At 47.3% G+C, this 16413-nt stretch overlaps 1 protein-coding gene across 3 annotated transcripts in view; it reads right to left on the minus strand.

Moving 5' to 3' along the window:
• KIF6 (kinesin family member 6) overlaps nucleotides 1-16413 on the minus strand; it is a 376916-nt gene that overhangs the window by 25429 nt on the left and 335074 nt on the right. For all 3 annotated transcript variants that reach the window (XM_030795951.1, XM_030795953.1, XM_030795952.1), the window contains one exon: nucleotides 969-1053. In XM_030795951.1, coding sequence (XP_030651811.1) covers nucleotides 969-1053 — 85 coding nt within the window. The remainder of the gene's footprint in view (nucleotides 1-968; nucleotides 1054-16413) is intronic.

Consider the following 16413-nt stretch of genomic DNA (forward strand, 5'->3'; position numbering starts at 1 on the left):
GGCAGGAGAACTGCTTGAACCCGGGAGATGGAGTTTGCAGTGAGCCAAAATCACACCACTGCACTGCAGCCTGGGAAACAAAGTGAGGCTCCATCTCAAAAAAAAAAAAAAAAAAAAAAGGGGGGGGTTAGAAAGAAACTGAGGAAAATGAACAGAGCGAGGGAGAAGGTGGACGACTGGCGAGGGCCCCAAGGGAGAGGAGAGCGACAGCAGCATGTGTGCTCAGGTAGACTTCTGTAGGAAGACACCTGCATCTGCCAGGAGCGACCTGAAGACCAGCGCCTGGGGCTCTGATCTCCTGGGTGTGCGTCGGGGGGCAGGGGCAGCAGTGCATGCCAGGTCAGCTGGGGGTTGGGGTGGGGCAGGGAGTGTGCTGCAGTGACAACACCAGCTCCTTGAGGCAGGGAAGATGACTTTAGTCTCTCCAGAGCCTACCCATGGCATGGGGGAGATAGCACACACGTGCCAAATGCATCAGTGAACGAGTGGATGCCGCTTGATCAGCATGTGGAGCCAGATTCGGTGACCATGCTGTATATCAGGAATGGCTACATGCCTGTTTAGGCTTGAGGCTCCTCACTCTGTAAGTGAAGTCGTTTGGAGACCCCAAATGCCTGCGGCTGCGTGACAGTGTGACATTCTCAGGACTTGGAGGGAAGTGGGCTTCAGCCACAGGCGTGCGGAAAACCACCGTGGTCATACTTCTTGGCTCCCGTAGGTGGCAGCAGTGGACAAGCCCAGCTGCTTCCCGGGCCGGCCTTGGCTTGCTCTGCATTCTAACCTCACACTGCCTGGGGTCCTGCCTTTCACACCTGCCTGCTCAAAGGCAGCCCCTCCTCCTCCTGCTGTTCTAGGATCCAGCTGCTGGACCCACATCCCTCAGTAGCTGCAGCCCTGGGCAGCTCCAGGACGACACTGAGACCCTGGGAGGCTGGGCTCGGGCTGTGTGTGGCTAAAAGGAAGGGCACCTTCTCTTTTCTTCCTCCAGTTGTGATCGCAGCTTCTCCTCCTGCTGGTCTGGCATCAGAGGCACGGCCATGTTTTCCGAGATTCCTGTAGAAGGAAGGTGCCGATGAGATGGTGAGAAAGAAAGGTAAAAGGAAAAGTGTGATATTTGGGCAGATGACAGAGTTCAAGGGCACCGCAAGAAGAAAGGGGCTCCTGTGAGTTCCTTCTGGGGCCTCTTGGTGGCAACCTCTGCTCAGCTGAAAGCCCTGAGAGGAGCAGCTTCCAGGGTTATTGTCCCTCTGCTGTCCCTCCCACTGCCAACATCTGTCACTGGAAGGGAATCTTCCTCTGTGTCTACTAATCCTTTTACTATTGAGCTCATTCATTTCCTGTTGAGTTTCCAGGGAAGATGCAAAACAGCATTTCCCCATCCTCTGATAAAGAGCCCTTCAGGGCCGGGCACGGTGGCTCACGCCTGTAATCCCAGCACTTTGGGAGGCCGAGGCAGGCGGATCACCTGAGGTTAGGAGTTCGAGACGGGCCTGGCCAACATGGTCGAACCCCGTCTCTACTAAAAATACAAAAATTAGCCAGGCGTGGTGGCAGGCGCCTATAATCCCAGCTACTCGGGAGGCTGAGGCAGGAGAATTGCCTGAACCTGGGAGGTGGAGGTTGCAGTGAGCCGAGATCGCGCCATTGCACTCCAGCTTGGGCAACAAGAGAGAACCTCCATCTCAAACAAATAAACAAAAACAAACAAAAACAAAAGCCCTTCACAAACAAGGAAACCTCTCTAAACCATCTGACATCTTTCTCTGCACAAGTGGAGGTGCTTAATTTCCAGCCTCAGAATCGTGTCTCCCGTTTTTCACTCCCTCTGCAGTAGTGGTTCTCAAGCCTGATGAACACAGGCCATGTTAATTCACAACCAGGGTTGAGCCCAAGCCTTGGTGACGGGACCATAATGAGGCCCGGGGGAGGGCTGAGCATGTTAGCAGGGATCAGCTGCTGCATGTGTCTGTGTCCCCACTGATGCCGACCCCTGTCTTCCCCCACATGACCGCCACTGGTTGCCTGGTTGCCTGGTTGCCTGCTCTGGCTAGCGTGCTCATCTGAAGCTGGCTCTCTCCTAGCCCAGAGCGTGGGGACTTTTTATTCTCCTAGGAGTCTCTTCGTGGTTGCCCTGCTTTCCTGAGCTCCACAGACAACATTTTAGAAGTCATACAGCCCTGCTTTTTACTCTATGTAGGGGAGACTCTGCTACAGTCCATGTGCTTCCAGACATGCTCAGACTGAATCCTTATAGTATTTATTTGCGATAAGTGTTATTACTCCCATTTTACAGATAAGGATATTGAGGTTCAGAGAGGGTAAACTGCCCAAGTTATGTGGCTAACTTCAGGAACCTTGGATTCAAAAATCCCTTGTATAACATTTCTGACAGAGGGTCATCTGCTTTCTGCTCAAATACTTCCAGGGATGAGGAGCTCGCTACTTTGCAGGAGAGCGCATTTCATGGTGGACAGCTCTGTTTCCTCCTACTTTTGAGCCAAGACATTTCCCACTAACTTCTTTTCACCTCTACTTTGGCTCTTTGGAGCAGCGTAGCATATCTTTCTTCTTAATCTGATGGTCCCTTAAATATCTGAACAACAACATCAAAATATCACATGCGTCTGGAACTTCTTTTTTTTGAGATGGAGTCTCACACTGTTGCCAGGCTGGAGTGCAGCAGCACGATCTCCACTGACTGCAACCTCTGCCTCCCAGGTTCAAGCGATTCTCCTGCCTCAGCCTCCTGAGTAGCTGGGATGTAGTCCATCCCAGGGTGGTGTGGTGGTGGTGTGGTGCGCACCACCACGCCCGGCTAATTTTTGTATTTTTAGTAGAGATGGGGTTTCACCATGTTGGCCAGGATGGTCTCGATCTCTTGACCTCATGATCCACCCACCTCGGCCTCCTAAGGTGTTGGGATTACAGGTGTGAGCCGCCGCGCCCAGCCCCCTTTTTTTTCTTAGACTGACTCCTGCTCAATCCCTCACCTGAAGTCTCAGCGACCTGGTTACTTTCCCATTTATCTTAAGTATGAAGTCTAGGTCTGGACATAATACTTCCATGGGTCTGAAAGGTATAGAGTAGAGTAGGGCTCCTCTTACCTTTTAAAAATTTAAGCTCTATATTTTTGTAGTAGGTGAATTACTAACAATGACCATTTACTGGGGACTTTCTATGTTCTAAGTTCTGCCAAATTCTACTAGGCACTGGGCTAGGTCCTCTATGTACCCTATTGCTAATTCTCAAAATAACCCTTCAAGGATGGCATTGCCATCTTGTTTCAGCTAGATTCTTAGTCTCAGAGAGAGCCATGGATAACCCAAGGTTACACAGCTGCTAAATAGCAGAGCTGGGATGTGAACCCATTTGATTTTCTGATTCCAAGGAGCTAAATGTTTCTACCAGATGGCCTCCCCAACACTGCTTGTGATTTTTAGCAGCTCTGTCGTGGTCGGCTCCTATTAAGCTTGTGGTCAGTTTTAAAACTTGCATGTTTTTTAAATAAGTGATTGTCAAAATGCATCCTGTTTCAGTGTGATTGTCCTTTTGATCCCAAAGGCAACACTTCACATTTATTGGCAGCCTAGTCTGCTGAGAGGTCCTTATTCTGTCATGCCATTATTCTTCCCCTTTGACTCCCTTACCCATTTGTTACCTGTGCCTTTTATGTCATTAGCTTATTGATAACTATGCTAACTGGATCACGATTCTGTCCATCATCTTCCAGGTGCCAGTGACCCCCTTTTCCTTATGTCAATTGCCAACTTTAAATTGACAGGCAGAGCAAGTGTCTTATTTCATAATCTAAACACAGGACATGCAGATACCATCAACATCCCACCTGAAATCCACACTGTCATCTGTGTTGGTGCAATTTATTGGCTCAGATGAGGCAGCCCGGCTGTCCACATCACCCACAGCCCCCAAGTCTCAGGCACAGGAAGCCCTCAAGGGCAGAGATTGGGGTCCTCCTGCTCTTAGTGTGTTCCCCCAGTGTTGTGCTCAGACTCCATGTATAGGGTGACTCAGTGCCTCACATGTTTGCTGGCCTTGTCTTCTTTGAAGGTCGTCAGACATGATAAACTGAAGGAAGTATCTTAACATGAAACTGACAATGGCAGGACTTTCAATGGACAAACTATTTCCTTTTTAAAAGGTTTCAGGAATGGGCCCAGGTGTCTTCCAGCCTGCTAAAAAAGTAACACTGAATTTCCTTCCTCCTTTTAACAATTTTGTCCCCACCCCAAGGACACTCCCAAGAAATTCAGTGAAGCTCCCCTCTGCGGTGACTGGCTAGACGTCCTGCTGCAAGCCCAGCACGTGAGAGGCTGCTGGAGGCGGGCGGAGGAAGGGCTGCTGGACTCACACAGGGCCATCTCACCCGGCCAGAAGAGGTGGTCTCCAGGGCTTCGTGAACAGACAGCAGAAGGTAGGAGGGACGGCCGGGGCGGCCTGGTCTTCCATATAAAGGCTGCGGTCACCCTATGTGAACGCAGAGTCCCTCTGTAGGAGGCAGGCTCTTGCCTTGCCCCATGGCTGGTTGTCTTTTCCTTGGGCATCTTGCAGGTTCTCTGGCAGGTCACAGAGTCTCAGGTGCCCTGGAAGTGTGTGGGGTGTTCGGGAGCCTTAGGCAAGGAGCAGATTCTGAATGCAGCTGACACAAGCACGGAATGATAACATCAGCGCCATCTGGGAAGCCGCTCAAGCCCAGTCCCCCTGCAACACCGCTTTCACTCTCACCACCCCAGCTGGCAGACATGATCACCTCTGCTTCACAGTCAGGAAGACCAAGGCTTAGGGTGACTAGGTGGCTTGTGCGATGCCACAAAGCTACCAAATAGCAGCGCCAGGCTTTGGATCCAAGTCTAGTCACTCATCCGCTTATTTAACAAATGTGTAGCGAGCATTGACTATGTACCTTCCCCTGTTCTAGGGGGTTCCACTGGGGAAGACAGACACTAAAACCACAAACAATTGAGACTGCAACATCATGCTGGGCATCGGAAGGTGCTATGAGGAAAGACAAAGCTGGGTAAAAAGACAGGATGACAGGGTGGAGGACTGCCATGCTAGGTAGGGTGGGTGAGGGCCTCTAAGTCGGGGGACATTTGAGCAGTGACCTGAATGGAGGAAGGGAACAGGCATGCAGAAATCGGGGCGCAGAGCATACAACAGTAAGTGCAAAGGGCCTGAGGTGTGAGCCTGCTTGCTGCATCTGACAACATGGAGAAGGCCGGGCGGCTGAGCGGTTGGTAAGGGAAATCGTGGTGGGAGCTGAATGAAGTCAGTGAAGAAACTGAGGCCAGACCCTGGAGGATCTTGGGAGCCATGGTAAGGACACTGGCTTTGAGACAGATGGGAGGCTGGAGTATTTTGAGGAGAGGAATGGGCTCGATCTATCCCTTTCAAAACTGAGTTTTTTTTTTTTTTTTTTGCTGATCAAGACAAAGCTACTCCAAATTGAACAACAGTTAATGTGGAGGTGGCGCCAGGAAGCCGGGAGTCTGTTGAAAGGGTCTGGGAAAGAAAGCTAGGGCAAGGGACCTTGGGAAGCTGGAATGAGGGCACAGCACACCCCACGACACAAACTACCCACGTTGTCATGACAACCAAATGGGCCTGCTGCCCAAGGTGATGTCTGCTTGGTGAAATGCATTGCAGCCTCACCAGGAGACAGCCTCTGGCTGCTTCTGATATGTTCTGAGGCTTGGCTCATCAGTAACCTCTGAAGAGAAATAGGGGCTGGGAACTCAAAGGGAACCAAACAAAAGCGACTGAGCAAGAACAAGAAGAGGGAGTAACTACAAAGGGCATTTGAGTTTTGTAGGTCTCCATCCCCACGGGGACTCTGGCCAGGGACAGAGCCTCCCATCACCTGACAGGAGGCACAGGGAGCCCTCCTTTCAAGGACAGGATTCTGGCTGGGACAGCAGCACAGGAGCTCACAGTGCCGAGTGGCCTGTGAGGTCACACTGTTCATCTGTGGGGAGACAGCTGCCTCCAAAGCAGTACAAAAGCAAGAGAAGGGTTTCACTCAGTGGCTGTAGGTCTGAATGGCACACGAGGAAGAAGCCCTGAGCAGTCAAACAGTAACTGAAGCTTCAAGTTGGGAGGATGCACAGACACACTGTCCCGGGCTGACCTTATCTCTGAAGTCACGGGTGTTTTGAAATTTTTAGCCGTGCAAGGACCAGAGGGGCTCTTGCTGGGAAGGCCAGCCAGGATGTGGACCTCCTCCTTCCTGACATACTTTCTACCGGAAAGATCTCTGCAACTCCTTGTCCCACTTCCCCATGCCCTCCTCTCAAACACTCTCTCTCCCACGCAGTTATCTGATGTTTGAAATGTGCAGAATAGTTTCTTTGGTTCAGTGGTTCTCAACCGGGGGTGCACATCAGAATCACTTAAGGAGCTTGTAAAAGCACACAGACAGCTGGGCCCTACTCCAGACCTACTGAGTTAAAATTTGTCCATAGGGTCCCCTGGTGATTCCAATGTCACCCCTTGTTAAGAAACACTGCTTATGGCTTCAAGCCCAGGTTCAATGCAAGTACTCCGTGCAGAAGTTACTGAGGATACAGGCCCTGCAGAAGTTTAGATGGGACGGTGTGTGGGAGCCAGCACGTCCCCTACATGCCTACCTGCTTTCCAGACCTTTGGGAGCCACTGTGATAAAGGTAAAAAGGGCTTCAGGGCTTTGCAACCAGGAAAATACACTCTCTGTAAGGTTTAAACTCCCTGCCTCTGGCCCTTGTAGGTGCTTGATAAAATCTGAATAATGGTAACCATCGCACAGCTGCTACATGGGTTGGGAACTTCATATGTATTGTCTTGTATAATCTACAACTCCCACTCCAGGTGGGGAAACTGAGCTCTGATAGAGGAAGTAATCGCCCAGGCTGGCACTGCTAGTAAGCAGAGCTAGTGGGAGAACTGGCTGTGTCTGATTTCAAAGCTGCAGCTCTTTCCTCTGTAAGTGATTCCAATAATGAAGGAAGCCACAGGGCAGATTATTGAAGTCTGTATTGACTCGTCATTGGTATTTGAAGGTGTTGCTCTTTTCCATGAATGCCTTTCAGGTCTGGGGCTGGGGCTGACAGAAAGTCTTAGTGTCTTCCCCTGTGCTGGCCTGTGAAGTCTGCCCTTTAATAACCGAAATCCATGACCTGTGCCCCAGTCCCACATGGCATTTGCAGCTTGCCTGCTGGGTGTGAAGAGCTATCTACCCACTCTCCAGGGGCAGCCCACAGAATGCCCACAGCCAGCCTGTACCATGCCCTTGGCTGGACTAGGAATCCTAAAGAAGATGATGTTGAAATTTCCAACCATTCACCAAAGCCAAAAGGGGCCCTCTGGGCCTCTGTAGAGCAAAGGCTGTGGGGCCCACATGGCTGTCGCCTAACCAGTGCCCTGCGTGGGAAGGGGAAGTGAGTTATGTGGCTCTTCCATGGCAGACAAGACATCAGAGCCAGGAGGCATTCCAGCTGGTCGTCTTGGCCATCCAACTATCCAACTAATGATTCATTTGCTGAATACCCACTCTGGGCCTCCTTGGGGCTCAGCTTCTCACACAACAATAGATCACTTCAGCCTCACCTTGTTTGAGAAGTCAAAGTGTCTATTCTTACGGAGATTGATAATGTTCATAGCTCAATTACCACAATGGTCAGCAGCTCAGAGGCAAAGATTCTGGCTTCCCAATCAGACCATTTCCTGTTTAATGGCTCAAATTTATTGTCAGCTGGAGCTGTCACATGCTGACAGGTGCTCAGTGCTGCCATCCATCCTGGTGCTGATTTTGTAACACCTTAGCACCCCAAGCATGCCCAGATTTAAGGGTGTGCTGAATGACCCTGCGGACACATGGCTGTGCCTGATAATTTCTTGGGCACACTCACCCCCACTGCCACAGGCCCTGTGCTCACTGCCACTGCCTTCCCCTCAGGAAGAGCAGGGCACTCTGTGAGCAGATAAATGGCTGTACTTTAGTACAATCAGAAACGTGCCAGATGCCTGCTTGTAGCAAAACCCAGGCCCTGACAGTCCCCTCATAGAAGGCCATCCACCATCTCTTCCTGTGTGAGTAATCTTCCCTGCTATGACTGTGGGCCTCTCTGTCCAAGGTTGTCCCCCTGGGATGGCGGCCTCTCTCCTTCAGATCTGCTCCTTCTCACCACCATGTTCTCTGTGGAGGAGGCAGACCATGAAGTCAGAGGGTCAGCATGCACTAGGGTCAGTCGGCAATAGAAAGGAGACCCTAGGGCCATACACCATACACAGAGAAGACATTCCTAGTCTTATTACTGCTTGAACTTGGCATGGATCCCATTCGTGGTCACCTCTGTTCAAATGGGAGCTCTCTGTCATCTCTCTCCACCTCTCCTTCTGCTGGAACCCCAGATCCATCTTTTGGTTACTGGTCTGCATTTCTCTTATCACCACCACTAAGAGCCTGGCTCGGTGATTTCTGGGTCTGACCCACAAGGTTCCCCTTTTTCCCTGGCGCACGGCACCTCTCCCAGCCTACCCCCTCCAGGGGCAGCCTTCCAGTCCACTGTGACTTTCTCACTCCTCCATTGGAAGTGTGCCTGAAGTTCTGAACTCAGGTTTCTCTCAAAGCTCTGAGTACCTTGGCAGTTCTCCCTCCTGTCACTTAAGCCTCATGGACTCATGGTGACCATATGGTTCATTGCAGTGGCTTCTCAGAGACATTAGTAGGAAACTTGGCATGCCTACAATCCAGCTGCATCTTTATCGCACTGGACCAGCCAGGGGGCAGTGTTCTCAGGACACATATGATCTTTTGGGGAGAGCAGTTTTTCTTGCACCTATAAGAGCCAGCACAGGCATTCTTCCTATGAAAACCTCTAATGAAGATGGTTAGTAGGGTTCCATTGATTCTCTTGACTGGCTAATTAGAGAAATTTCAGGAGTTTTAAAATTTGAGTTGCGGATCCTTCATCAAGCTGTCTCCCTCTACTTTTGGACAACATACCTGCTACTAGCCAATTTGTAAATTAATCCTTTCATTTGGCAATAATTTATCATATATTGGAGTCAAAAGTGAGTTCTGAGACAGACCACACAGTAGAACTGGCACATTTTCAAAGTGAAATGGAGAGAGCTGGCTAGACAACCCAAACACTCACATCAGCATTTGAAAAGGGCCAAAATAAATGTTTGACGAGAATTCCGTTAAAAAGAGCTAGCAGTTTGCCTAAGCCTACCTCCTCTCCCTCCTTGGGGGTGGTGTGTGTGGAGATGCTTCTTCCTCCCTCAGGGGCAGTGAAGGAGCCCGAGAGACCACGCAGAAAGTTTGCTGAGAATTCTCAGGGATCTGTGTGGGTGCTGGGGGTGGGGGGCAAGAAGGCCAGAGTGCACTACTGTCTGATTTTTATTCAGGAGCTCTAGAGGGTGGGGCACGGGCTGATGATCTGCTAGTGGCAAGAGCAGGGTTACTACTGTGTTTCTGTTGACCCAACATGGGCTATAAGCACAGAAGGGAGGCAGGTTAAGGGCATTTTGGATCAGTGGTGTGCTGGTAAGTGTTTAACAACCAGCTCTCTGGAAGAAAAAAGCCCTGATTTTCAGTGTTTGCCAATTTTGGGGGTACAAATACTCCTGTTCAGTCTACCAACATGATGTTCCTGAATTTGGAGTTGGGAAAAAATGCACACGATCAGCCCTTGTGAGCCAGTAGGAGCTGGCTCCAGCACACCTCTGAGCTCCTCTACCACAACACTTGACGCTTATATTCTTTCTCACGGGGCCACCTAGGGGGCAGTGGGAATGCAGGAGAAGGAAACCTGGAGGCGGGCAACCTGGGGGTGGTATGCTGGGCGTATTCCTAGCCCATTGACTTCTCCACCCTCTTTTACCTTCCTTACACCCTCTGCCTTCTGTCTGGCCTCCTCCAGTGGGGAAGAGCAGCGAGTAACTGGAGGGTAGGAGGAGAGAGAGCCCAAGCTGTTTCTTCATGGGAGACATCTCTGTGGGGGTCACAAGCTGGACACATGGCTTGACTGAAGGTCACAGCTTGTATCAGATGGCCAGGGCCTTTCTGCACAGCCCTGACAGTCTTTAAATTCCAGTAACTTCTCCCTGTCTTGTCCAGGCCTAGGGACAGCAATGCTTCCTGCCTTGCTGCAGTAACTATCTCTGGGGTGCTCTCCCTTGCAGCTTCCCTACACTCTGCTTTTGCCTCTGTAGATAGAGCTTTATCCAATTCTCTTCACAATGTCTCATCTGAGTGCTGACATCTGCTTCTTGTTAGGACACTGACCCATATAGATTCAAATTGGGTAAGGAACCGTCCAATTAGGCACATTCCCTCAAGTTAAGGGACCTGCTGGTGAGGGATCTCCAGAGACCCATGAAACCACCCCAAATTAGGAAGAGTCTGCTTTGAATATCTACCAGGCCCAGAGAGTCCAAGGCCACATTACAGCAGAACCATTCAATTGAGATTTTACCAATGGCCCTTCCTTCCTTCCTTCTTTCCTCTAATCCCTTCTTGAGGAAATTGAGCCTTAGCAGGCTAAGGAAGGGAGGGAGTTAGAAAGAGAGAAGCTGATGACTATTTCCCTCTCCTCCTCACAGTTGGCGTGAGTTGGGGTAAGGGAGAGAAGTCTTATTTCTTGGCAAAATTGGAATTATTAGGATTGCAATTACTATATAAAATGACCACTCTTTTTGGTTTGTAATTAACAATGACCAATTCAGTTATGGGGTTGATCAATTTCCATCCAGGGGCAGAGGAAGAACTTTCCCTCCTATGAAGATGGAAAGAGACGGTGGGAGAACAACAAAAAGTAACCTTCAGGGCACTTCCCTGTATCACTCATGTCAGGCACATCACCGACAGCTATTAAGTCCCAACCAAAAATTACAATGCGCCTGGAGAAGAAAATAAGTGGTAAATTTTCTGTTTTCACCTTTAAGTAAAATGATCCTGACATAAATGGTAGTGAGGAGAATTAAGATTAATCAGAATTGAATTGGGATTCACTTTTTACTACTACTTCTATCACAATGATTCCACTAAAACAGTAATTTTTATTTGATCTATGAAGCCTTGGAATCTAATACTTCATAGAGTTCTGGGAATTATTATAAACCATTGCAAACACAAAAAGTTCAGAGAATGATATAAATAACACCCATGTACTGACTATATTTTGAAATATCTAAATAGTTTGCTGCAGTTTTTCAATTTTTTAATTTTAAATAGAACATTACAGAATTGGTAGAAGCATCCTTCACAATTCACTACCCTTTCTCCTGGGCAGGCTCCTGGCTCTTTACAACAGCTCCCTCATGATTTCTCAAATAGATATCAGGATTTTCAAAATACCACTTAAAGCTTTCTGTTGGTTATTTGCACCCATCATTTGTATTTCAGCACAGCCAACCTTGGTTTCCTGTTGGTTGGTCTTTCCCAAACTAATCATCACCTTCTCTGGGGAGATGGGAAAGTCTTACCCAACTCCATTACACATGCAACAGAACTGTTCCTAGGAAACACCGAGGCCTTCCTTGGTCTGAGATTTGCCAAGCACAGATGGTGATTTTCATCATGTGTAAAGGAAAAAGAGGACAGATGGAGGGGCCAGCCATAATACATTCTAGTCTAGCAGATGAGATGCAGAGGCTGGAATTTTGTCTTCTATATGTTTGGTCAAATGCCTAATTTGCTCAAAGCAGCACCCATGATTTCTGCACATTTGCATGATGAAAAAAATGGCTCTGGCAACTGGTAACAAGATCATCTGGGATCAGTGCTTAAAGGAATAGACAGCCCCTTCTTGGATGTGATTGCGTTTTTTTGCAAGAAAGAGTGATCAATGGTGTCCGTGAGTAAATATGGCTACAGCAGTGTAGTGACTGTGTCTTGTGGAGGCCTTCAGTGCTGCTGGTGGCCCAGAGCCATGGTCAACTCTGTGGCAAGGAGTCTGAAATTGTCTCTGTTTGCTGATGACTTGAATTTATATATAGAAAACCCTAAAGACTCAACCAAAAAACTTTTGGTTGATAAGTGAGTTCAGTAAAGTTGCAGGATACCAAATCAGCATATAAAAGCCAGTAGCATTTCTATATACCAACAACAAACTATCCGAAAGAGAAATTAGAAAAAAATTCCATTAATGATAGCAACAACAACAAAACACTCCAAAGAACAAACAAACAAACAAACAAAAATTGGGTGTAAATTTAACTAAGGAGGTATAATTGAAAACTACAAAACACTGATGAAAGAAATGGAAAAAAAACACAGATAAATGGAAAGAGATCCTGTATTCATGGATTTGAAGAATTAATATTGTTAAAATATTCATACTACCCAAAGCAACATACAGATTCAATGCAATCCTTATGAAAACTCCAATGTTATTTTTTTACAGAAATAGAAAAAAAGTCCTAACATTCATCTGGAACCACAAAAGACCTTCAATAGTCAAAGTAATCTTGAGCAAAAGGAACAGAGCTGGAGGCATTACACTCTCTGTTTTTAAAAGTTACTACAAAGCTATAGTAATCAAAATAGCAGGGCACTGTGATAAACAGACACATTGACCAATGCAACAGGAGAGAAAGCCCAGAAATAAACCTACATATTTATGGCCAGTTGATTTTTGACCAAGATCATACAATGGGGAAACAATAGTCTCTTCAATAAAAGGTGTTGGGAAAACTGGATATCCACATGCTCAAGAATAAAATTGGATCCCTATCTCAAACCATATAGAAAAATGACCTCAAAATAGATGAAAGACTTAAATATAAGATCTGAAACTGTAAAACTACCAGAAAAAAACATAAGGGGAACAACATTAATCTAGGCAATGACTTTTTGGCTATGACCATGAAAGCATAGACAACAAAACAAACATGGACAAATTGGATTATATCAGACTAAAACGCTTTTGCACAGCAAAGGAAACCATCAACAGACTAAAGAGATAACCCAGAGTGGGAAAAAATACTGGCAAACCATACATCTGATAAAGGGTTTATATTCAAAATATATAATGGACCCAAGCAACTCAACAGCAAGAAAACAAATAGCCCTATTGAAAAAATGGGCAAAGGACCTGAATGGGTATTTCTCTAATGAAGACAAACAAATGGCCAACAGGTTCATGAGAAAATGCTCAACATCCCTAATCATTAGGGAAATGCAAATTAAAATCACAATAAGATATCACCTCACACCTGTTAAAATGGCTATAAGAAAGATGAAAGATAAGTGCTGGTGAGGATGTGGAGAAAAGGGAACCCTTGTACACTGTTGGTAGAGATGCAAATTAGTACAGTTGTCATAAAAAACAGTATGGAGGTTGTTCAAAATACAAAAATAGAACCACCATGTGATCCAGCAACCTTGCTTCTGGGTATATATCTGAAGGAACTGAAATCAGTATGTTGAAGAGATATCTGCATTTCCATGTTCATTGTAGCATTGTTCACAATAGCCACAACATTGAATCAACCCATCAACAGAGGAATGGATAAATAAAATGTGTTATATATACACAATGGAATACTATTAACCCTTAAACGAGAAGGAAATTCTGTCATTTCCAACAACATGAATGAAACTAGAGGACATTATGCTAAGTTAAATAAGCCAGGCACAGAAAGACAAATAGTGCATGATATCACTTATGTGAGAATCTGAAATAGTTGAATTCATAGAAATAGAGGCTAGAATGGTGGTTACCAGGGGTGGGAGGTCAGGAGAGGGAGATGTTGGTCAAAGGGTACAAAATTTCAATTAGACAGGAGGAATGTTTTTGAGATCTATTGCACAGCAGGGTGAACACAATGAGTAATAATGGATATTTCAAAATTGCTGGGAGTAAATTTCAAATGTCTCACCACAAAAAATATTATGGGTGAGGCAATGAATATGTTAATTAGCTTGATATAAACATTCTACATTGTATACATATATCAAAACATCACAATGTACCCCCAAAATATATATAATTATGGCTTTTCAATTAGAAATAATATTAAGAGAAGCAAACAAAAATACCAAAAATGGTTGAGTAATGAATGGCAAATTTCCTCTCTCTGCTTGAGCTGGGACATCGATCTCCTGCCCTTGGACGTTAGCACTCTGGCACTCAGGCCTTTGAACTCAGACTGGGACTTACATTTTTGGCTGTCCTGGTTCCCAGGCCTGCAGGTTTGGACTAGAACTACAGCTGGACTTTCCTGGCCTGCAGCTTGCAGATGGCAGATCATAGGATTTCTCAGCCTCCATACTGAGTGAACCAATTCCTTCCAAAAAATCTCTCTCCATATATCAATCTATTTCCTATTGGTTCTGCCTATCTGGACAACCCTGACCAATACACAGGGTGAATGCTCTTTTTGCTAAACCGCAGTTGCTATTGCAGGCTGGCCCCAGGGCTGACATAGAGTCTTCCTCTGCCCTCCAGAATGGTTGGTGCGGGAGCCTGAAACCACTCAATGGGTCTGAACCCTTGGCAGTTGGGAACTGGCAGGGAAACGGTGTGCGGGCTCCTCCTCACTCCCAGCCTCTCCCTTGAGCATGGAAATTCGGCCAGGACCTCATGTCGCTGAAGCTGGCCCTATATCACAAGCAACTGTGGATTAGAATTAAGTGGTGAGACATTGTTGATTGTTTTACAGAGTTACCTGAATTCTTTTGGAACCAACTGAGATGTCATCTCAGCCTTAGCGGGCAGCTACATCCTTTATATCCTGCCTTATTTCAAGGAGTCAACAATTTTATTTCTGAGAGCTCTCCCACGTCTCCGCACCAAGGTTGCGAGTGTTTCCTGCATGTCTGAAGGAAGCCTGCCTTCACAGAGGTAACACTGTGACACTTGAGGGCTGTGGAGTGCTAGAGATTCATCTGTTCATTCAACAAGCAGTCAGCGAATGCCAGCTAAGCCTCAGGAACTGTGCCCGGCACTGGGCTATCATCTGGTCCAACTGTGTCATTTTACAGATGTGGAAACCTGAGCGCAGAGCCCCTCAGCTGCCTGGCACATCTTTAAGGCAAAAATGTGATCCCTAAGTCTCACTCATTCATTCAATAAATACTTACGGAGGACCTACTGCGTGACAGTCACTGTGCTTGGTGTTGGGGAAAGAAAGACGCTCTGTCCAGTGGGGGAGACACAGACTAATCATCACTGTCTAGTGTGATGAGCTGCATCACAGAGGGATATGCAGAGTTCTGTGTGAGCCCAGAGGGAGCTGAGATCGCTCTGGGGAGGGGAAGCTTGGACTATCTGACTTTGGAAATGTTTTAAACAGAGCCATGATATCAGAAGAAAGAAGATATATTAAAAGCTGCAGAACTCTTTCTTCAAATACAAGCTCAATGGAAAAAAAAAAGATCTGAAGTTGTTTTGGTTGAATTTGAGTGGGCGAGAATCCCAAAGCTGCGCTGTCCCCACAGTGGCTGGCCTCACCCCTGCCCCGCGGTCCTCAAGGGGCTGTGGAGACCATCTAGGCTGCACAGAGCACATTTTGCAGACCACTGGGCTAGAGGATGCTGGAAGGTCCCCTTCAGTTGTTTTCTCCTTTTCTTTTTCTTTTTTTTTAAAATTTGCTGTCTCCCAGGCTGTAGAGGATGCTGGAAGGTCCCCTTCAGTTGTTTTCTCTTTTTCTTTTTTTTTTTTTTTTTTAATTTGCTGTCTCCCAGGCTGTAGTGCAGTGGCATGATCACTGCTCACAACAGTCTCGACTTCAAGGAATCTTCCCGCCGTAGCCTCCCCAGTAGCTAGGACTACAGGTATGTGCCGCTGTACCTGGCTGATTTTTTAATCTTTTCTAGAGATGAGGTCTCGCTATGCTGCCCAGGCTGGTCTCCAACTCCTGGCCTCAAGCGATTCTCCTACCTTGGCCTCCCAAAGTGCTGAGATTACAGGCATGAGCCACTGTGCCTGCCCCGCCGTCCCCCATCCCCCCCATCCCCCACCTCCATCCCCCCACCACCCCCACCCCGGTTTCAGTTCAGTTTCAATCAGCGGTTCCTCTCCATATCCTTGGATTCCCAGTTTCACACACTGGATCATGCTAGGTGCTCAGTGAAATCTGGGGAATAAATGGTTGACAGTCTGGCCTTTTGCTTTCTCTTAAATTTGTTGTCCCTAGGTGCAGAACTCCAAAAACCATTTCAAAACTCCGTCTTTACCAATTTTACATCAAATGGGAGAAAGTGGCATCAACAGCCGAGGCCTGTCTTTGAAGAACAACAGGGATGCCACAAGAGGTCACTGCAGGAATGCCAGTTGGGGGAAAAGAGCCCTCTCAGAGGACTAAACTAGAACAACGCAGTGAAACAGGGAGCCAGCAGCTTCAGAGCCTCTCTCCAACCCGTAAGGCCTTTGCAGGGGACTCAGAGCTGCCTCTGCCTGATTTCCTGGG

Source organism: Nomascus leucogenys, chromosome 17 (genome assembly GCF_006542625.1).
Source record: "Nomascus leucogenys isolate Asia chromosome 17, Asia_NLE_v1, whole genome shotgun sequence".
NCBI classification, from domain to species: domain Eukaryota; kingdom Metazoa; phylum Chordata; class Mammalia; order Primates; family Hylobatidae; genus Nomascus; species Nomascus leucogenys.